Source organism: Poromitra crassiceps (assembly GCF_964638095.1).
Source record: "Poromitra crassiceps genome assembly, chromosome: 2".
NCBI lineage: Eukaryota > Metazoa > Chordata > Actinopteri > Beryciformes > Melamphaidae > Poromitra > Poromitra crassiceps.
This window is the reverse complement of record NC_139624.1, coordinates 29,092,785-29,116,337: the sequence shown is the minus strand read 5'-3', so window position 1 is coordinate 29,116,337 and position 23,553 is coordinate 29,092,785. Positions and strand designations below refer to the sequence as shown.

The window sequence follows — 23,553 nt, the reverse complement described above, 5'->3', positions numbered from 1 at the left end:
CCCTCATTTTTCATGGTGGCAAGCATGGCAGAGCAACGCCTCTTTATTCATCACCTCTGCTCTCTTCTCCGTTTCCTTGAAACAGAAAACACTGGACTCTCCCTTTCTCTCCTCAGTATTTTTTCCTGCAGAATGGCTACATTTTTCTAGAACTTTCCATGTCATCTGTCAGTGTCATGCACTCGCTTCACTCACTCATTTTCCTTTTTGCAATTATATCCGTTTGAGATCTTGAAAATAAATGTTTATTTCTTTTTACATTCTTTTCACATTACATTGTGCAATACATTATACAAACCACTGAATGGCCTTACATCATCATGAATGAACCTCATAATTGTATTTATCTGGTGATGATCAGTAGTGGATTTACACGGGCTGCTTATCAGCCTAGCTTCTCCAAGGCATTGTAAAGGATCTTCAGGTCGTCTCTCATCTGGCTAAGAGCGTTCTGGATCTTACTGGGCTGATCCAAAACCTCCATGCTGCAGGTAAACGGGTCGTAGCGCACCGAGAAGGGACGTTTGATTGTTGCAGAGTACCTCCTGTATACAGAAACATGCCAGTTTGATTATGTGTAAACTAAGGTGTGCATTCATATAACATGTTTTATTCCATTATTAGATATGCACTATTTGGAAGAAGAAAAAAAATCAGTTTACAAAAGGCAGTGCCAGATTAAAGCAAATTAAACTTTTGAATGGTAGAAGGCAGCTTAAGTCCTTGACTGACAAAATAGGAACCCTTTTACAAAGGATCCTCTAGATTTGTATATTGTTATGTGCCAGGCTTTTAACTCCAATTTTGATTATTTTTATGCAGCTTCACTTGAGGGATTACATGGTTCTCTATGGGCTGAGAAAACCTCATTGGATGAACTCCATGAAAAGTACATGGTGATCAAGGCTGTTTTTGTTAGTTCACCCAACAGTGATGATGTACTCATCAGTATGTACCTCAGCTTAATCTTGGCATCCTCGAAGCTCTCGGACACATAGTAAACAGGCTGGTAGGTTTGGTCCTGATAAGGCTGGACCGCAGTCTCCTCCGGGTCGAAGGACTTGTATTCGGGCTCATTGGACAGGGCATACTGGAAGACAGGTCACAGACTGTCACCCTAAGTGTGCTATGAAGGAGATAGCAAACTGTTTCTGCCTGTCTGAAGAGAGGTAAGAAACTCACAAGCAGCTCTCCGTAGGACGACAGGAGTCCAGCACCGTAGGCTTTCACTGCTCCATTCTGCTTGCACAGTCCAAACTCCACGGTAAACCAATATAGCTGCAAGGGAGAGCATGACAAGAGAGGAGCAGATGGTCAGAATCTCTGGAGGAGGAGGAGCTGAAACACAATATGCGGTCATCTACGTTTGGCACTAGATGGCGTTAAAGATCCATTATTTGCACCAATTGAGTTGAGTATAACCTGTTTGCCTAGATATGAGTAAAGCAGTTGAAATAGTTATTCTTGAGTTGAAATTGATTTTGTTCCTCCCTATTGTCATGTTTTTCACCATAATAGACTATATGTGTACTATCTAGTTTTCATTAAACTTCAATGAAGTTTGTAGAAAAACAAGTAGGCTATGTCTAATTTTGAGAGTACCAAGAAGACTTACTGTTGACAGTTTCTCAATGTCTTCATCTGATACTCCAAGCGAGGCAAGTCCGATCTCCTGGAAGCGTTCAAAGTGGTGAGTGTTGAAGTCAATACAACTAGAGTGCACCTGCTATGCTAAATCAAAGAAGAAAACACACAGTGTAATTACCTGGGAGAACTGGGCAAATCCTTTATCGGCAAGCATGGGAATATGGCCAAGCAGTTCATGACAGCAGTCTCTGTTGGAGTAGATTGATCGGAAAGTGAATGAAAGGCAAAGCTGCAGAATACAAATTGAGAGAAGTCCTGAATGTTCGGGTTACTCACGGCTCAGGGGAGTGCATGGGTGCTGAGGAGTGGCGGATGTACTGGGTGCACTGAAACACCCTGAAGGCCAAACTGGCCAGGAAGTCTCTGGCTGACAGTAGGCCGGCTACCGGATGCAGCTGGAAGCCGCTTTTCTCTAGAGGCGACAGAGGACAGCGGCACTCAAACACACCGTGACACACTTCAAATGAAGCATAGAGGCTAAAAGCATCAATACGCACTGGTACACTGTATGCGATCTGATCTCGCATTAGTTTCATAGTCTTATTCGCACGTGTAACATACAGAAAATCATTGTTAGGTTTTATGTCTTTCCGCCTCTCACCAAATCCCTTCTCTATCAGAATAAGAATATAGTTTTCTTGGCATGACAAGTATAGGCTTGCCACAGCAAGTAAATTTATATGATCTAGAAGTGCACTCGAAAATGCAGACCTCCACCAGAGCCAATACTCCAGTCTGCTATGATATGCACATTTTGTTGATTTGGATCAGAGCCCTGACCCACCCACATCCCCCAGTCACTCCCCCTATCCACCCCTCAAACCCCTGACTTTCCTATCCCTAGGTACGGCCACTTTTCCCTAGCCCTGCCCCTTTCCTGACCACGCCCCTCACACCACCCAGATACACCTAGCCCCTCCCTCTACCCACCGCCGAACCCCGACTCTCTACGACCTTCCCATCCCTAGTTACAGCCCCTTTTAACTAGCCCCGGCCCGCCCTGGATCGGATCCATGCAAAAATGTAATGGGATCTTCCTTGGCCCATGCTACACCCTCGCACCAAGTTTCATGAAAATCCACCCAGTAGTTTTTCCATAATCCTGCTAACAGACAAACAAACAAACAGACAAACGGCACCGAAAACATAACCTCCTTGGCGGAAGTAACAGCAAGTTCATAGAAGCATATGGGTTGGATAGTAATGGAATACTTGTAGCAGCTATTTGGTTACATTAACTAAATCTGATTCCAAATACACATGAACAACAATTAGAGAATTGCTTCATAAAATGTGGCACAGAAGAAAATTTGGGTTTGTATGCAATCTTGAAATCTCTTGAGGGAGGTTATGTTTTCGGTGCAGTTTGTCTGTCTGATTGTTAGCAGGATTACAGAAAAACTACTTGACCGATTTTCATGAAACTTGGTGGGAGGGTGTAGCACGGGCCAAGGAAGATCCCATTGCATTTTGGCGCAGATCTGATCTGGGGCGGGGCAAGTGAGGGGCGGGGCTAGGGAAAATGGGCTGTATCTAGGGATAGGAAGGTGTAGCGAGTCGGGATTCGAGGGGTGGGTTAGATCTAAGGCTGAGATTGTAATTTTGTCTCTCTCTCCCCCTCACCTTTCAGGAAGGCGGACACCTCTCGGAGCTGAGGGATGCTGTCCTCTCCGTAGCCACACTCTCTCTCCAACTGCTGCAGACCATCCAGGAACTGCCTGCAGGCCAGGCCAGGGTAGATGCTTCGCAGCCTCTGGTACACCTCCCTCCTTATAACATGACAACACCACATCGTCACATCCTCTTGCCTTCTGGTGGCCATCATCATCCTCCACCACACATCTGTATCATCTATTCATGCTTTTAAGTCATGTGATGTTTTTGTTGTGGCCGCCATCTTGAGGACCGGACAGGATAGGTTGGTAGGATAGGTTGCACTTTTGACTAAATTCACACATTTTAAAACGGACAGTTCACTACACATATATTATACATTAAACCCTTCAGCTACTTCTGCTCTCACTCACAATGTCAATATATAAGTGATGCGATGTATAGTTTTTGAGATATTAACGTTTGACACACTATTTCCAATTGCACAGCAAATAGAGGGCATCTTGTTTCAAATCTCTCCTCAAGATGGCGCCACAACAGTTGTGTGATGTCAACAGAAGTCTATGAATAATGTGTAGGATTGTTTAGTCTCACCAGGTGGACACTTCTTCTGCTGTGTACTCCACTCTGGGCAGTGGGTCCCCCCTATGACAAACACAATCCATGCGTTCATTAAAAAAAAAGAAAAGGCATTGCTGAATAAAGGTGAATGCAAATGGACTTGCCAAAATGTATGTTGTGTAGTGACTTACTGTTTGTAGTTGAAGGCGAGCTCAGAAATGAAAGCCCTCCTTTTTCTGTATTCTGGATCACTGAATCCCTGCAAAAAGAGACGTGTGGTAAATAAGTATGTACACTAATCTACAAAATATTAGGCCTATAGTAACAGAGAAAACCATGTTGTGCAGCTTAAAATGTTAAACACTAACTGGATGCTTCTGGTCCATGTCCGGATCAAATTTAGTTATTAACAGTTTGCATCTGTCCAAGTCTTTTATCTGTCTGGGAAACCAGGGAACTATCATGACACAAGAAAAAAGAAAGAAAAAAGTATTATATTATTACACATTATCCTGGTAATGAAAAGAAAAACAAGCATTCACTGAATGAATGAATGAATGAATGAATATCAGACCTGATAACAACATCACATGATATTACTGCCAATTAAAATGTCCTAATGTTAACACAAGTCACACTAATTCTAAGTCCAGTATAATATAACAAGTTTAACAGAATTCTAATAATAACATGGTGTGTTTGCCTTTTTCCTCTGAGACTGTGCGGACATCGTCGGCCACTCTCTTCAGTGAGTTGATGAAGATGTCCAGGTCGGAGCTGTGCACCTCACACTTCAGGAAGAACTCCAGGTCTGTCACAGTGCTATTCTTCGACTTCTTCCCAGGTCGACTTTCAATATGCAGAAGCTTAGCTTCAAACGTCTAAGGGAAAAGAATGGGGTGGATGTCAACTCTAAAAAAAAAATCAATAATAATGACAATAAAATCTTCATAGCCTACATCACAGCCTACAGTGTACTGGGTGTCATTTAGGTATCGCAAAGTGCACGACTATTACCAGAGCCCAGTGAGTTCATATTTGATCTTTACATTTTTATCATTATAGCCTAAAGCTCAGGCAAAATGTAAATGGAAGTAGCCTGCCCTATAGCATCCAAAAATGACATCAGGACAGCAATCAGGACAAATAGTCCCTTGAGAAAATAGCCACATCGACTAATCTAGCCTACAGTATATCATAATATTAATAATGACAATGACAATGATAACATGAAGAAGAAGTAGTTTTGGAAGTAGTAGTTCAGAGGGACTTTGGCAATACAGGTTTACTGAATTGAAGCCCTTGATTTAATTTTTCTTTTTTTTTTACAAATCTAAACCAGCCACACATATTTTTTGCTCACCTCAAATATTTTCCCAGTTTTGAAGAATCCCACATTCTTCTCACCGCTTAGGGCGAACAGGACGTTGAGCGTGACTCTGCCGTCCCTCTCTTCAAACACTGTGCCATCTCCTCCGCTCCTCACAGAGACTGAGGGCCCCGGCGAGGAGCTGCTGCTGCTGCGCTCTCTCCGCGCGTCCTCCATGAGACTCTGCTTCCTGCCAGTAAATGGCACATTTTGCACCCCGCTCTCCGTCTTCATTTGGGGTCTCTGTCTGTCGGCTGCTATGCGCTGTCCTCAAGGTGTGGGGAGAACAAAGTGCGTCTGTTGCTCTGTGCCATCCGCACCGTGGACAGGTTTAAATACCGTGCCGTCTTGAATCCTCTATGGAAATGAGTTCTGCGGATGCGTCTGATTTTAGGGGCGTTTTGCGTCATGATATGGATTCCCTTTATTGAACAAAAATAGCATGTGGAGAAGAAAATAACCCACTTTAGCAGTGATTGCATGGATGGAGACTATAGTCGGGATTACAATTTTGTTCAGGCAGACATGATTCAAGCTAAATATGTCATTCATTGTATTGTTTCTTAATCCTCTTTATTGTGGAAAAAGTGTTATTTTCACAGTGTATATATATACACACACACACACACACACACACACACACACACACACACACACACACACACACACACACACACACATACACATACACATACACATACACACAATATATATATATAATTGTCTCCATCCTAGTCAATTAAATTCGACATTCAATATTAACTTATACTAATCATTTATAGGCCTAATTTCTCTACAATGTTAATAGCCCTGGGTGGCTACTACAGTTAATTCTATGTAATATTGATATTTATAGAATTTGTATAGGCATATGAAATAATAGAGTGGAGAAACAGATACAAGAGAGGAGATATTTATTTGCTATCAATTACAAAACATGCATACAAAACATTACATTTAGCTAAGTGGTTGAAATGAAGGCTGGTGGGGGAAAATGACCTCTGTGATATGGTTATAGTTTTTTATGTATACGGTAGTTAGTTAGTTGTACTTTATTGTCCACAAGTGAAATTCATTTTGTTCAAGTCAGTACAAGGAAACAAGACAATGTGTAAAAAAGTGGATAAGATCGCAGCATACAAAAAATTTGTTCCCTTCTACTATTGTATCATGTTGTCTGTGGATGCCTTTATTCCAGGCACTTGCTATTGTATTTAAAAAATAAAGTAACTTATCAATGAGCTTCTAGCTTTAAATACATTTTATAGGTTATTGAATAGATGTTGCTGATTAAATCACGTTCTTATGAAACATATCTGTTTATAGAAGATTAATGTTTGCAGCAATGTAATTTGTAGGCTACAATGATCTTTAGCTATTACAACAAACACTGGCTATTATTTTTGCTTAATTACATTACATAGTATTCACTTGACTAAAATATACAGTTTCCTACTAATGGGATTACAGTAATAATGTCATTATTGACTTGTATATTGTATATATTGTTTATTTTTTAATACAAAGGGAGCTAATTGACAAGCATGCTAAGCATAACTGCAAGAGGACAGCAGTCCAACAAACGACAGAAATGAGATTCTGTCTTGTGTGCCTCGACTCAAACACCATGTCCAGTTACTGCAGTTTCCACAGGGCATTGACTCAAACACCATGTCCAGTTAATGCAGTTTCCGCAGGGCATTGCACAGTGTCCCAATCTCACCTGAAATAAAGCAGAAAATCAGATTGGTAAAGAAAGAAAAAAACGAAACAAAAAAAATCAGAAATAAGTTCCTAAAATACATTTAAAATAAACCTTTCCATTCAAATCAGGAGCATATCAGTAAAATCTCATCAATACTTGAGATGTCCTGACAGTCCTGGTGGCTGTGTGGCTAACGCTTTGCCACATAGTTGTGACTACATACATGGGTTTGACACTTGACTCGTGCACAGACAGCAAAATCACTGGTGTTAAACTAACTCAAAGTATAAAAAAATCAAGACTTAACACTGGACAATTGTAGCCTGGTGATCAGCCCCAATGAATCCTTATTGCGATTCATATGGGGCTGGATACCAGGCTAGGACAATTGTCTGTTTTTCACCTTAATGTTAAAGTACTACAACGGTGCCAGTTAGATAGCTCTGTCTATGCGCATGCTAGCGCTTCAGCATATACTAGGCCCAGAGGTGCCCAAATTCTTTCCTATGAAGGGCCACAAAATTATCTGGATAGAGGGCTGTGGGCTAAAAATAAATGTTGATGTTATGTGGAATTACATTACATTAAAATGTATTATATTTTATAGACAACTTACATTGTAAATCTAAAATAAATTTTCTAAATTATAAAAACACTACTGTTGTATCTGTTTAACAGTAATTTTAATAGACTTAGATTTCCAAGTTTTGCGGGAAGTGAGATCTACCGTCATTGAAAGTTAATTTTTAGTTAATTTTTCTGTTTATTTGTCTGTTTTACCCAGTTTTAGACACTAAATTAACTCAGCATCCAGTCTTAAGGCTCAGTTATGCTCATTGTTAAATACGGATACGGACGGAGCCTTCTGTTCATATACTCTGTGTTCATTTCGTGCATAATTGTGCGCATTTTTTTTTAAGCTTACGGATATGGATGAAACAGAGCAGTACCACACACACACTCACACATTTGACTTTCTACTGCCCACTAGTGGATCTGATACTTAACATGATACGAACGTGAAAGACGCACGTCACTGCCCACATGTATGTGGGCAGACTGTGATGGTTACATTGTTTTAAAAAGACGTACTGTATTTATTTTCGTACGAAAATGGAGCATAAATGAGTCTTTAGAATGAATACATGCTCTCATTTTCTCAGCTTTAGGTTAATGCTAGTCGCCTACGATTAGCTAAATGCTGTATGGCAGTGGTTCCCATACTGGGGTATGCGATTGCGTACCACTAGGGGTATGTGGAGGTACTACAGGGGGTACTTGAGAGAAATGGAAAAATGTAAGACTAAATCATAAAAATACATTAAAATTTAGAATAAATCTGCTCGGGAGACACTAATTGCAACTCTTTCACTCCATTTCTTATTTTGTAATGCTATATTTTTCAAAAGGTGGGTTATTATTCATTCATTGCATCGCTATAGTTTTCTCTGGCAGTTTTCTAAGCAAAATGTTGTAGTCGGGTAAAGGGGTACTTGGATTCAGAAATCATGGAAAGGGGTTACCGAAGCAAAAAGAAAGTTTGAGAACCACTGCTCTATGCTTAAATGTTAGCATATGTGCACCGGACCAGACAGAGTTATCTACGGGAGACGCACAGATTATTTTGGTGCCAATTCTTTCGTCAGTTATTTGGTAAGGTGACCAAAGAGGCAAACTCCCCAAAACTTGTTGTCCTTTAACTATCTGACAAAACAAATTGAAATAGTGGAGTGGGGAGTGGATTGTTCACTCAAATGTACTGATCCAGGTGGTGAACTTGTGAATTTGCCACATACTACTGATGGTGTCAGCCAGGTTTGTGAGCTGCTTGGTGCTATCCAGCACTTCGATACTCTGCGTGTAGGCGTTGTAGCGCACTGTGAAAGGCCTGGGGATGGTGGCAGCAAATTTCCTGTAGGCAGAGAGATATTGCACAGTTAACACGTGTGCACTGCAAGAGAAAGAAGAGAAATTCATATCAATTAAAAAAAGCGCGTATTTGTACCTGACTCTCTCTTTGGCGTCCTCAAAGCTCTCAGCAACAAAGTACACCGGCTGGAATTTTGTGATGGGGTATGTCTGGAGGCTGGTCTTCTCCGGGTCGAAGGCCTGGAGCTGGGGCGTGTCTGTCAAGCAGTACTGGAAAACAGTGTAACATTTCAATTTGTCAATGAGATTCTCTATTCCCGTCACGGTAGTCTGTAAACAGGAAGTGCAGCATGATTCAGGGCTCAGCTTGGCAGAGTGCACATCCTCTGCTGACAGCGGCTGGCTGATGTAACTTGTAGCCTCAGTAGCGGGGTATTCATCTCCCCTCTGCCCCCGGTTCACAAGTGAACCACTTAGCCACTCCCCGCCGGGCAGTCCCCCAGTGACACATTTAACCCAGTCCGAGTGGACCCACTAACCCACTGAATGTGGGTGGTGTCAGCAGGAGGGAGGCAAGGAACTGAGGTGGACTACATTGACTGACAACCCAGTTGGCAGAATACAACTTTGGCATTTTATGTTTCTGCCGACCTACAATTTCAACGTAAAACCAAAACAGCCGTTAATTTGAAAACCTGTGTTCCAACGTTAAATGCAAATGAAGCAACTTTAACAACTTTGGTTATGTTTAGGCAAGTAAAACATCTTGGTTAAGGTTATGGTTTGGGTAAGGCTTAATATAACAAAAACGTTGGAAACCCTGGGGATTGAATACGGCCCTCTGGTGTGTTTACGCCCTCCATCCACCCCGGCCACAAAGCTTTACTGGCCTCCACGATATTTCAATAGCAGACTCTATGATGTGTCTAATGTTGATATACTGTACATAATAATAATAATAATAATAATTGATTGGATTTATATAGTGCCTTTCTAGACACTCAAAGTGCTTCACATATCAGGGGAGGGAGGGGGAGGGAACTCAACTCAACCACCATGTACATGTATCTAGAAACATGATATGAAACGTATTTGTGGTTCAGATGAAACCTGATATTCTACATATCTGTGGATTACAATGCCAGCATTTTATTCTGGCCACCAGACTGACATTGATTGAAATGGTTAATGAATGTGCAAATCCTGCCTTCTTTTTTTTTGCATTCAAACACTTGATCTGTCCCCCGCTTACCTGCAGCTCTCCAAATGATGAGAGCAAGCCGGCTCCGTAAGCCTTGATCTCGGAGCCCTGCTTACACAGGCCAAACTCCACAGTGAACCAGTAGACCTGAAGACAGACATGAGGGTTCATCGTCATCGTCTTTTATTGTCACACGAACACAACACATGCATGCGGCCACAACACACTCATGCTGACGGTGGCCGGTGAAAAGTGTCCTCTGCATTTAACCCATCCAGGCATGTCCTTTCCTCCGGGGGGCAGGCCAGGAGCAGTGGTCGCTTTCTCGTACAGCGCCCGGGGACCAACTTCGGATGTTGTCGTCACTGGTCGGATGACGATGACGATCTGATCTTCTGCATGTTTTTAGTGGGGGGGTTATATACGGAGGAACCCCCTGGGGGAGCACGGGAGAACATGCAAACTCCACACAGAGAGAAAGGCCCTTACGACGAGATACCCCACCTGGGCAGTAGGCACTGAAGATATGGGGGGGAACACAACCACAGCGCCCACAGTGTCCCAGGCGAGAATCGAACTCAGGACCTTCTGACTGTGAGGCGACAGCTCTCATAACACTATAGAGCTCAACATTGACTGCCCACCTTTTCTCAGCTCCCGTTCCATCAGAGAATTCCCCATTCATTTACTCCATAGATGTTTTGAAAAAAATCCTTATACAAAGAGTTTTAAGCCTGGAACCAAGCCAACCAGCCATCTACTGAATCGTGTGACAATTCGTAATGTTACTCTAGACTTACTTCCGGTGTTGTTGCTACACAACGTGATATTGTCCCCAAACTTTTTCAAGTCCTGTACCCACCCCAAACATTCAATCTCCTGCTGTGTACCCCTCTACCTCCAGAAGGTACTACAGTCCCCCCCCCCCCCCCCCCCCCCCCCCGTATCACCAATGTAACTGCGAGTACCCCTGGGGGTACACATACTCCACTCTGGGAATAAGTAAGCTAGATCAATGGAGTGTACCAGAATTAGAAATTATCTGTCACTGATTGATTAATTATTTGAATTGTTTTTCTTGTACACAGACAGTACTTACAGTGGCAAGTTTCTCAATGTACTCATCGGGAGCACCAAGGGATGCTAGACCAATTTCCTACAGGGATACAAGATACACAAGACACAAAAGGTTACATACAGTGAATCTCAAGATAGCTTATTATATCCTAATAGCATGCTTGGAGATAATGTTCTGTATTACATTACATTACATTACATTATGTCATAATAGCAGACACATTTATCCAAAGCCACTTATTTTATTTTATTTTTTAATATTTTTTTCCCGATCTTTTATCCCATTTTTATCCCCCATTAGTGCTAACGTAATTTATTTATCCTGGTTGCTACTCCACCCTCTGTCGATCTGGGGAGAGCCGAAACTGGCTCCATGCTTCCTCCGAGACATGGGCAGTTAGCCAGCCGCTTCTTTTCACCTGACAGAGGAAGCTTCACCGGTAGGACATAGCACGTGGGAGGTTCACCCTATTCCAACCAGTTCCCCTCCCTCTGAACAGGCGCCCTTAACGACCAGAGGAGGAACCACATTAGCAACCAGGATATTGCATGTTTTTGGTGAAGGGGGTTCCTATATGAAGGAAACCCCCGGGAGGCACGGGGAGAACATGCAAACTCCACACCCAAAGCCACTTATACTTAGTATAGCAGGATCATTGCATAAAGCAGCTGTTTTAGCTTCTGCTCTTGTAAGCCACTTAATTACCTGTGAGAACTGGGCAAAGCTCGGGTCAGCAAACAGGGGAACGTGTCCCAGCAGCTCGTGGCAGATGTCCCTGTGGCAGAAACAGAGCTGACTCTACCTTCTTATAATCACATGCAGTACATGATGTATTTCTTCTTCTTTGGGCAGATCTGAGGGTAGACGTTGACACTCACGGCTCGGGCGTGTACATAGGCTTGGAGCCGTGGCGAATGTACTGCGTGGAATGGAAGACGCGGAAGGCGAGGCCGGCCAGGAAGTCCCGGGATGACAGCAGGCCGGCCACAGGGCGGAGCCGGAAGCCCGTGCACGCTGCGGCAGAGGGAGGGGCGGATGGAAGGAGGGGGTGAGTGTGTTGTGTTGTTGTACGTTAGCGGTTATGGATTTTGAGAGTGAGAGAGAAAGATGAATAGGAAGGACATTTGGATAAGGCGTGCTTCACACTGTCACCAGCGCGCCAAGGGGCTCCCAAAAAGGAATGAATGAGCATAATACTGTATGATGTCATAACTAGAGCTGGATGACTCATAGTAAAACATAAAGATAGCCTGGTATTACATTGTTTCGCTTTACGTATCAGTCTGGACTTCCAGCTGCCCACATCGCTGGGCGGGCGTACTTGCCTTGTCAGACAAGCTCCTTCAGCCAATCAGCATTGTCAAATCCAATCCAAATCCACTTAGAAAGATGGCGAAAACTCAGCTGGTGCATACACTTGTTCTTGTTTAGTTTAATTGTTGTTATTGAGTCTATTTCTGCAATAACTGCACTTATGGCTGTGTGTACTAACCTCAATGTTACTTCTCATCGCTTCGGGGGATGCCATTACTGTTTTCTCTTGGCCCGGTTACGTCATCAACTACAACGCAGTCCCTGATTGGCTTGGTTACATTGTCATTTCTTATGTTGGGCGGCTGGAAGTACAGACTGATATACGTAGAACGAAACAGAATGTGAGGTCGCGTTATCAGGATGTTTTTTTACCAGGCTAAGATAAAGAAGGTAAAAACAATATAACAGCTAAAATAATAGGACATCACATTAAAGCAAGTCTATAAAAAAGTTTTTTTAGACCCCTCACACTGCAGGAAGCTCGAGATGTCCTCCAGCTGGGGGATGTTGTCCTGCCTGTAGCCACAGTACTGCTCCAGCAGTGGGAAGACGCGGTTGTGCTCGCGGCAGGCGTGCGTCGGGTACAGGGTCTTCAGCTCCTTGAACACCGTTCCCCACGTGGCCTTTTCAGCCTCTGTGTACTCCACTTTGGGGATGACCTGGCCACTGGGGAGAAAACGGAACTTTACTCAGGATTTGACTCATGTCACAGCTGGAAGTCTCGGAAGCATAAATCAGACCAGTATGGGGACACTAAAACTCTTCATTGAAAATCCAGACAAATTAAATTTGTTCAGGTGGGTTAGCAATGGAAGGGCAAACTTAATGCCATGTAATGACTCATTTATACTCCATTTTCATACGTAAATAGATGTGTCCGTTTCAAACGGTGTAATCGTCACTGCCCACATACTTCCATGCGTCTTTCACATGGTTATCATGTTAAGCAATACATTCACCAGTGGGCAGTAGAGAGTCAAATGTATGAGTGTGTGTGTGGTTTTGCTCAGTTTCAATGGAGCATCAGCTCCATTAGCCTAGTAGGGAAAGTGTTTGTACTACAAAGTATGAATGAGTACCGGTAGTTCAAAGAGGGCATGCTTTGAACATTCCTCCCATAGACTTAAACGGGTACTAGAAAGTTGTGTGCTGCGTTCAGGACCCAAGATGGCCAGTGGCCAACACAACAAAAACATTTGGTGACTGGAACGTGAGAGCAGCTGCAAGCCAGGCATTTGACTATACCTGAACTACCCTCCATAGCTTTTTGCATGATCTGGACTCATCAATATATAGATGTTTGCTGCACTGTTTAGTGTTTTTCATATTGGGACATATTTCTGTACATTTGGTGCACATGAGCTGGCATAATATTCTAATTTACGCATTGATTTTTGTCGTTGATTAATTTAGTATATATTATTCATATTTCTCCTGCTGTAACCTATTACGTTTTGTGTGTTATGTACACACACACACACACACACACACACACACACACACACACACACACACACACACACACACACACACACACACACACACACACACACACACACACCCACACATAAGGAGGACTGTGAGAGTAGCAGAGAAATGGGGAGTGGGCAATCACAGCGTCACTTCATTATATCACACTATGTAAATGTGCTGCCTCAGTGGGCGTTTTCATTGGGCTTGCCGCTCTTTGTAGTGCCTGTGAGTAATACTTCTCAATTATGCACACAAATATAGCCACTACCCCCCTATCATTTCTCCCCGTTTATTTATGATCATTTATTCACCTTATTATTTGCTCATATAAGGACGCTTCTGCATGACGCCATTTTGTAGTCATCTCTTTTTTTAGACCCGGAAGTAGATTACGCCTACCGTAATCATTTAGACTTGTCAACAAGCTTGTATGTTTCTATCACCACAAAGTACAATTTCCGCCTAAACTAAAGCTATGTTTACAGGACTATAATTCATGATCTTTTTAGGTAAATCATTTTCTGACTATTTGGTGATGTAGGGCAGCCACCTGGTTCATCCCTCAGCAAATCTGATGAGGAAAAGAGTGAGCATTCTCAAGTTATGGGCATTTTTGTCACCTTTTCCCTATTCGGACTTGCCTAATTTGGCTCTTTTTCAGGGTTTGGGGTAGTTCAAACAGCCAAAAAAAAACGTTTTTTCCCCCCAAAATAAAATTTCAACAACAACCAATTTCATTAATGGGAGACCCTAAAGATAAGAAAAATCATTGTTGTGTTTTGTTCTACCTCGGGTAGGGGTATCTCGAAAACTAAAGCCTTTTTTGAGGACTTGCTGCTAGACTATAGTGTGTAAACACACTCTGTGTTCTTCGTCGTCTTCAATTCTCAAAATCTTGGGGGAAATTCTTGCCCCTCGATCATGGTTTCTCTGAGATTTCTTTCCCCTGGCACATTTTTGTAATAGGTCTTTTTTCCTCCACAACTTTTCTCCACACGTGAGACAGAGAAACAAAAAGAGAAGAGCTGAGAGGAAAAAAGCATTTTAAGGCTAGTTACTGTTTGTAGTTGTAGGCAATGTCCGCAAACTCCTTCCTGCGGGTTCTGTACACGGAGTCTGTGAAGCCCTGGGCACAAACACACAAAGGGAAGCCATGTTAGATCTCATGAGCGGAGCCTGTACGTCGTACGCACTCACAACTAAATCAAAGAGTGGAAATCCTCGGCTAAGGCTCAACCCTGTAGCCTTTGACAGCATTATGCCCCCCGTCTCTAATAAGAACACACAAATACATATTCAAATGAAGCCTTTGTAGAGTGTTTTTCCAGCTTATGATGAATACATTTAGCTTTAATGGTGGTGGCAAAAGGGAGCAATTATCTATAATTATAGGGGCTCAAAGCAATGACATCCATTTGTGTGTCTACTGTAGATAGCGTAGTTTCCATTAGAATAGAGGGCAGAGTGGGTGGGGCCTGTCATCTCTGTCTTTCATAAGACATGTGGGTGTGAGTGGACACACATTCACACAAATGCACACACACACACACACACACACACACACACACACACACACACACACACACACACACACACAGACACACACACACACACACACACACAAATGCAGGCTCAGGATGTTTCAAACAGAGTGATGGATGAGTCAGTGCTTACTGGGTGATCAGCATCCAGCTCAGAGCCGTAACTCAGGATCTGGTTGGCGAAGCGGTCCAAGTCCTGGATGTCGTTAGGGAACCATGGCACTGGCAAGCACAAATATATCATCAATATCAATTCAACGTAGATATATATTTTACACTATTTGACATTTATTTAATCAGGCACATCTACAAAGACTTCCCAAACCTTGGACAATTGACAATTTACTGAATAGTTGATTTGATAAGATTTTGTCCCAGGTTCCCCCCATCCGATAAGATTTTAGCTTTTAGATGTTTTATTACATAAACCGTAAGAAAGCAGTGGCCAAAATAGTCATACATTCTGTCATTGTGTTACTTATGGATGTATTATAGTGAAAATAAAGAATTACCCTTTTGGACCCCACACTACTGTTCTAGAGCATCTGGCACTGTCACGGATAGGTTTGTCTCCTGTGCCTCTCTCCACTGCCTTGTGGTGGTGTCCAGTCATAATTCCCGACTGATGTAAATGAGTATGGCACAAATTGATAATGATGTGGATGATGATGATGATGATGATGATGATGTGGATGATGAAGATTTGCCCATGGCATTTTCTTGTGCCAGAGTGGCATTTTGACACTCAGCAGAACAGTAAGTGTGGGTCATCTGCTTGTTCATGTGGATTTATGACAGTCGAAAGCGCTGGGGCCCCCTCATTAATCTGCATTTATCCATGTGGTCCAGCCTGAGGCCTGGGGGAACAATACTGCCCCCGCCAGGCTCCTCTATAAACAGGCCGTCTCCAAAACAGGCCATAAATATCCATGTCCACTTGACCCTGACCATCAGCTCCACAATGGCTACACTTGGGTCAGCGGAGGATCCATGGTGGTCCCGTCCCTCAGCCTGCCGTGACCTTGGCATGGTCCCCCCCCCCCCACCAGTGTTAGTCTGGGCCCGGGACACAGACCTCCTCTGTTCCGGCCAGGCCTGTTGGTCCTCGGTAACTAAACTAATGTCATTCTGGAAACAACTAATAAAGGGTCTAGATGTGGGAGACGGGCCGTCAGTCTCAGCGGCGACGCTGGACGTCCATTACACCGTCTGGACGGGCAATTCATAATTCATGCACCAGCCAGTGCTCCACTCACTTGATAAATGACTGTATTTGTGTTATGTTATGTGGTTATTTAAATGAATCAATTATATCAGTTCACAAAACCTGAAGGTTCCTAATATTTTACAATCTAATATTTGACACCAATTTATTGAACTTATTTTAACTAAGGGAGCATGTGGGCAATGTTTCTCTGTCTTTAATTTTTCCACATTTTTGTGCCGGCCACAGCTATGCCGTTTTACGTGTCATCGGGCTGAAACTTTGAGGGTGTGTGAAGAGCACCCGGGTGACCTCAGAGCCAGATTTTTTAATTAGGGCAATTGGGCAGATTAATTGCCCTAAGGCTGAGGCTATAGTTCAGTGATGGTGTCATCAATGATGATGTAATCCGTGATGATGTCATCAGTGATGTCATCAGTCTGAGGCTATATAAGTGATGGGAGTATAAGGCCACTTAGCTTCTTTTCCTAAGCTCCAGCGTCTTTTTTCCAGTTGTTTCCAATGAGGAGAGAGCATATGCGGGCGCATACGACTGTCTAGAGAAAGTGCGCTGCAACCAGTGTCTTTTTTCAGAGCGCTACGGCGCTTTTTGTGCGCCGGCTCCCAGCTTTTCTGGCTGAAAATATCTGAACTTTTCAGAAAGGCGCTGGTGTTGGGTGCTCCTTTTCAGGTAACTAGTGTTGGGTGCTCCTTTTCAGGTAACTAATCATGGAGAAACTATAACAACAGAGACAGAGACCGGAGCCTTGCAACTCCGAACAAACGGACAGCTCTCCAATTATAGTATTAAGATAAGAACTGCAAAAGCACATTTTGCACTGACTTAGGGGCTGTTCACACAGGACGTTTGTATTTTGTGCCTTTCTGCAATTCATTCTCTATGGTAAGGACCGCACCTGGCGTTTAAGCGCTCTTGGCATCTAGTGTTTTTTGGCGGAGCGCTCTGGGCGTCTCAACCTGAAAAAAGTTGACCATTTGGAGGAAAAGCGCGCTGCTCGTCAATGTCACTCCTACACTTCTCCTGCCAGGGGGATTTTCAAACTCCACTGCTGTCGTAATTAAGCAATATCACACGAGAGGGAGTGCATTGTTGGCTAATATTGGCACTGCTGTGATTCGGTCGCAGGCACGAGGCCGCAGGCCGAGTGCCGTAGATAATCACAGCAGTGCCAATATTAGACAACAATGCACGACCTCGAGTGTGATATTGCTTTTATACAACAGTTCTATTAAACAAAGCTGATTAAAAAAATGACAAAAAGCTGAGAAAATAGATGATTTCTGTATTTATTCCTCCGCCAACAAAAATAGTCCCCCCAGCTTTCCCTTTGCAGAAAATGTAGCCTAATCAGCCTAATTAACTGCAGGCTGTCTACTCTACTACTGTCTACTCTACAGCTGTGAAGCATTTTGTTGATTAGGGCAGCTGTGAAGCGGAGTGATCTACACACAGTGAAGCGCCAGTGCATTATCATGAAATATAGGCACTCGTAGGATCCCTCTTGTCCAATCAAATTGCTCGGCCGGAACTACCTGTTGTATAATTGCCAATAATCTGGCTTTCATGTTTACAGCGCGATCACAGTCAACAACAGCAAACAGACGAAACTAGCTGGCTAACGTCCGTGTGATCGTTGCGTCCTGAACTGTACTGCGTGTGATGGCAGGGAAAAACAAAACACACACACACACACACACACACAAACGTTCCGTGTGCTGGTCTGTTTGCATTGGAAGCGCTCTCGACATGATTTCGAAAGCGTTCTGATCTGAAATACACACATCCCGTGTGCACAGCACAGCCCCTTAGGCTTGCCAAACCCAACTGATACGCAGACCGGCGTTTCACATTGATCTCATATTTAAAACCACAGTTCTATGATCACTGACCTCAATCTGTAGTCTCCTTTCACAACATGGCGGCATAAACATTTGTACATTATTTCATGTTTGCTCATTTTCTGGATTATTGTTTTTGAATTCTTGTTCGGGGGCCTTTGATTGCGCGTGCACACATACACACACACACACACACACACACACACACACACACACACACACACACACACACACCTGTGTCCTTATGTTTGTTGCGTGAGAGCTCGTGCACGGGTCCGCTGATTTCTGCACGTAAGCCGTCAATGACCTCATCCAGGGCCTGGGAGCAGCTGGAGTCCACACTGATGAAGAACTCAAACTCTTCTTTGTTCATCCGTGACGGACGGGACTCGATGTGCGTCAGGTTAATGCCCTTCTCCTGCAACACACAGAGGCAGGAGAACGGAGAGGAGCAGGTGTCTTTATTTTGCTATTTTGAGTGTCCATCTTTGAGTATTTTATATGCACCTCCTTTTCATTCTAAAGGAGGTCTAGTTAGAAAAACAGAGTCAAGCATCAAAATACAAGTATGTACAGGAAGATAAACATATATGTGGTAAACAGAGTTTTTGGATTGTATTTAGAGAAGGTGCAACATTGCCTTTTTTCCACCACTAGAGGGTGGTGCTCGATCACTGAAGCGATGGCTATTTTGTCAGACTTTGTGGAGTCCACCATGACCTGGGGTCAAAGCTGCCTTGAACTTGCTTTCAGCAAACTGACACTCTGACAGCCAGAATGTTCTAGCATAGTAAGAGCATTCAGGATGTATTGTAGTGTTTTAGTGCAACTTTCAAATAAATCATCCTGTCAACATTGAGGCACTTCTCATTCAGGAGTATGAACACAAAACTGTTGGGATGTTTCCAGGATTCCGTTTTTTCTCGACACAAGTTCACCAGTCTCCTTTTTAATCATTCAGAATGCCGAGAGGCTCTGGCTGGTGCCAGAAGGCGTGTCTATCTTTAATTGGGTAATTATGATCAGAAATGTGTTTTTGTTTATGTAACTTTGGGAGCGGACTGTTCTCTCCTTGCCATAGGCCAAGTAAAGAGGTGGGCCTGAGCATCAGGCGGTCTCTCTTTTCTTCCATCTGGATCCTATTCCACCCATTGCAGCTCTGGGGGCCATGTGGTCCTGCACCCCCCCCCCCCCGTAATTACCACTCCAGCCCCCACCACTAGTTGGCGACGTTTTTGCATGTTTCGGTACACATCACTCCGTTTACAATTCCAATCCTCAACTATTGAACAATTTTGTGTTTTGTGATATGAGACACTTTGATCATCAACATTTATGAATATGAACAACTGATTTCGGTAACCCTTTATTTTACAGGTACTCTAGTTACATATGAACTATTTGTAATTACACATGAACACCAAATGTAATTACACAGTAATTACCAATAGTTATAAATGATGTTCATATGTAGTTACATTGTAACAGACCTGTAAAATGGAGTGAGTCTGTTCAACTGTAGTTCATATGTAGTTACATTGTAACAGACCTGTAAAATGGAGTGAGTCTGTTCAACTGTAGTTCATATGTAGTTACATTGTAACGGACCTGTAAAATGGAGTGAGTCTGTTCAACTGTAGTTCATATGTAGTTACATGGTAACAGACCTGTAAAGTGGAGTGAGTCTATTCAACTGTAGTTCATATGTAGTTACATGGTACCGGACCTGTAAGTGGAGTGAGTCTATTTAACTGTAGGTCATATGTAGTTACATGGTACCGGACCTGTAAAGAAGCTCTGGCCTGGGACAGAGATTGCTAAAACCCAGTGGTGGATTCGAACCACTGAACTTCAGATTGCAAAGCAAGCGGCTTTAACCACTCAGCCACGAGGGCTTTACAACTTTCTTAGTGGAGTTTGGGAGGATAACTGTATGTCAGTCAGATGTAGTTTGTCACTTCCTAGCTTTATTATAAGCATAGACTTGGGGGGAAATGTTGATACTTTGTTAGTTGTAGCTTGAAAGACAGGCAATATTGATTAATGTGAATGCATTTCTGCAGTGTGACTGTGCCAGCCCCCCCCCCCCCCCCCCCCCCCCCATGAGCTGTAAATGGCTCGTGGGACTATTTACACCACAATTCAGAAAATTATTAGAATGAATTTTTTTATTTAAAATCTTTAAATATAACTAAATGTTTCTAGAGCACAGTTCATACAATTTATTTAGCAAATAGGGGGGACTTTGGGGAGAGATGATCCGGGGGTCTGGTGACCAAAGGGGTCTTTGAGAGGCTTCGACTGGGTCCCCAATAAATTGAGAAATTGGGAAATTGATGGGGAAATGACTCATTTACAATAAGCTAACAATTAGAATGTAGAAGAATGGCTATTTTGATTATAGTTTCACTGTTATCTCTATATCTACAATACTTTTATTAGAATTTTTGTATGGGAATTCTGGACAAAATCATACCTACAACTAAATAAAGTATCAATATTTTCCCCCAAGTCTCTGTGTATAATAACAAAGCTATGAAGTGACAGCAACTACATCTGACTGACATACAGTTATCCTCTTAAACTCCACCATGAAATTTGGAAAGCCCTCGTGGCTGAGGGGTTAAAGCCGCCTGCTTTGCAATCAGAAGTTCAGTGGTTCGAATCCACCACTGGGTTTTAGCAATCTCTGTCCCAGCTGGGAGCTTATTTACAGGTCCAGGTCTGGTACCATGTAACTACATATGAACTACAGTTGAACAGACTCACTCCACTTTACAGGTCCGGTACCATGTAACTACATATGAACTACAGTTGAACTGTCTCACTCCACTTTACAGGTCTGTTACAATGTAACTACATATGAACTACAGTTGAACAGACTCACTCCATTTTACAGGTCTGTTACAATGTAACTACATATGAACTACAGTTGAACAGACTCACTCCATTTTACAGGTCTGTTACAATGTAACTACATATGAACTTCATTTATAACTATTGGTAATTACTGTGTAATTACATTTGGTGTTCATGTGTAATTACAAATAGTTCATATGTAACTAGGGTACCTGTAAAATAAAGGGTTACCCTGATTTCCATAGTTAGAAACTAGAAAGCCAATACTCCAATATCTTATATAACAAGAAAAGTTGTCTATATACCAACAATGAGCAGGAGACTGATGAACTCATGCAGTTTCAATACAAATAAGCTTCTACGTCCCAATGCGTTCTATACTATGGTAATGCTACCAGTGCCGAGACACAAAATGTATCACGATCCTCTGAAAAGCAGCTGTATTCAGTGGTATTCCCTCCCAGAGGGATTGTTTTACATGTGTGTTAATGAGAGAGCATGCCGCAGCTTAACATAGCCAACACTGGCCCTGAATCATGTAGGGCTGCAGGGCTAGTTCTGGCAGGTTTCTGTACCTTTCAAGGTCGCAGGCAGCCATGAAAGGCTTACAGATGACAGGAACCGACTCGTCACATGACAGGCACACCGCTGTGTCACATGTGCTTGAGTACCAGGCGGATATGTGACTTTACAGGACCCCTTACATTGTAATGATCAAGATTACACATTCTAATGGGGATCAGTTTTCCATGTGTTTTTGAAATGTGGAGTCGCATGCGAGAAGAAAATGAGTATGCGAGATGCTCAGCTAAGCGTTAACACATGGTGCTACAGAGCCGTCATTTTCAATTTTCCCGGATCTTCCTGATTCAGGAAAATTGAGGGAGGGGCATGACACCTTTAAAGTTGTGTCAGTCTGACCATATTGTGACCAACATGTATTGTCATTTAATCTGCAGTCTTATAGCGTTAGAAGGTTGTGTTGATGATTTGGGGGGTAGCTGGCCTGTTTGATACAAAAAGCTGGAGAGGAGAGGAATGACTGGACAAGGGAGGGGGTGGAACAGGGGGTGGATCTGGGAAGTGGGAGCTCATAGGTTCAGAGAGGATCCTGATGTTGTTTACGGCTGCATTTGGAGAGCAGCACTTGGCAGATACTTGGTATTGATTGGAGGCAACCGGCCACATCTCCACCCCCAGAAATTCACAAGGCTGAGAAAAAGATCTCAGACTGTTTTGCTCTCCAGCTGTGTTGTCACATGTCCAACTGTTTTGCATGCAAGGACATCAATCCTGAACTTTGATATCAGATGAAGGTTGAATGATGGAGGGGCTGCCAATCAGCATTGACACCATGCAGCGCTGCACGTAGTCAGTTGAAGTCAATAAATGACAATGAAAACACTCAAAACAGCATGTGTGTTGATGCACTGACCAATCAATTCACTGCCAGTAATACCCTATATTACTGGCAGTTAAATGATTGGTTGATCCACGGACCAATCATCCGATGTTTGACTATTTCACAAACAGAATAGCAGGAGCTGGGCTTGTGGATCAAAGAGCCACCTGTCATGTTTGCACACGACTGATACATACACATCCCAGATAAGGATGTTAGCACAATCTCAGTTTGTTGTCCCCCACCAAAGGGGGGACTACGGATTGGTCTCTGGCCATTTGTACGTTTGTTTCGTCACACTGTAATGTTGACTTTGTGCCGCTAGGGGGCGGCATTGACAATGACTGGGACTGTCCCGTAACCTTGCGAGGGATCACTCACACGACAAATCCATCTTGCCACGCTCCAATCTGTTGGTTTGAATCTGAACCACCAGTGGTCCACACCAAACAGTGTGCTATGAGGCAGCTACGGGCGGGCTTTGGTGTGACGCCAGTGAGAGTGAGCCCGTGATAGACAGATGGTTCATCCAATCACTCGGTTTCGAGACGCTCGGTTTCTCGTTCCAAGATGGTTATGTGAAAACAAACCATCTGGCAGCGTCAGGTGAACTGACCCAATCGTGTATCTACATCACTGGTGGGGGACAACATGGCTTGTTTAGAATCTTTAAGGGACAGTAAAAGCCATGCCCACAGTCTGCTGTGTAAAACACCCTCAGATCAGTATCTCACTACTACAGTGGTTCTCAACCGCGGGGCTCCCTCCCTCTCATACTTTCATATGGTGGTAGTTTCTGAGGTGTTACTTGGTGTAAAAAGGTTCATGAGAACCACTGCACTACTATAATAAGGTG

At 43.1% G+C, this 23,553-nt stretch overlaps 2 protein-coding genes across 2 annotated transcripts in view; both read right to left on the bottom strand.

Annotated features, from left to right (window-relative positions):
* Window positions 1-385: 385 nt before the first annotated feature.
* th2 (tyrosine hydroxylase 2) lies at window positions 386-5,425 on the bottom strand (the record flags this gene model as incomplete). The annotated part of the gene is made up of 12 exons (XM_083655240.1): window positions 386-545; window positions 957-1,090; window positions 1,183-1,278; window positions 1,616-1,672; window positions 1,766-1,835; window positions 1,924-2,059; window positions 3,271-3,416; window positions 3,856-3,906; window positions 4,014-4,081; window positions 4,191-4,279; window positions 4,526-4,703; window positions 5,186-5,425. The coding sequence occupies 12 exons, from the start codon at window positions 5,423-5,425 to the stop codon at window positions 386-388; spliced, it is 1,425 nt and encodes a 474-aa protein (XP_083511366.1).
* Window positions 5,426-6,100: 675 nt separating this feature from the next.
* pah (phenylalanine hydroxylase) overlaps window positions 6,101-23,553 on the bottom strand; it is a 22,905-nt gene continuing 5,452 nt past the window's right edge. Inside the window, exons 3-13 of the mRNA XM_083655211.1 lie at window positions 18,671-18,854; window positions 15,506-15,594; window positions 14,890-14,957; window positions 12,828-13,024; window positions 11,923-12,058; window positions 11,750-11,819; window positions 11,066-11,122; window positions 10,018-10,113; window positions 8,902-9,035; window positions 8,693-8,808; window positions 6,101-6,914 (exon numbers count right to left, since the gene is read on the bottom strand). Coding sequence (XP_083511337.1) covers window positions 6,871-6,914; window positions 8,693-8,808; window positions 8,902-9,035; window positions 10,018-10,113; window positions 11,066-11,122; window positions 11,750-11,819; window positions 11,923-12,058; window positions 12,828-13,024; window positions 14,890-14,957; window positions 15,506-15,594; window positions 18,671-18,854 — 1,191 coding nt within the window. The 3' untranslated portion in view covers window positions 6,101-6,870. The remainder of the gene's footprint in view (window positions 6,915-8,692; window positions 8,809-8,901; window positions 9,036-10,017; window positions 10,114-11,065; window positions 11,123-11,749; window positions 11,820-11,922; window positions 12,059-12,827; window positions 13,025-14,889; window positions 14,958-15,505; window positions 15,595-18,670; window positions 18,855-23,553) is intronic.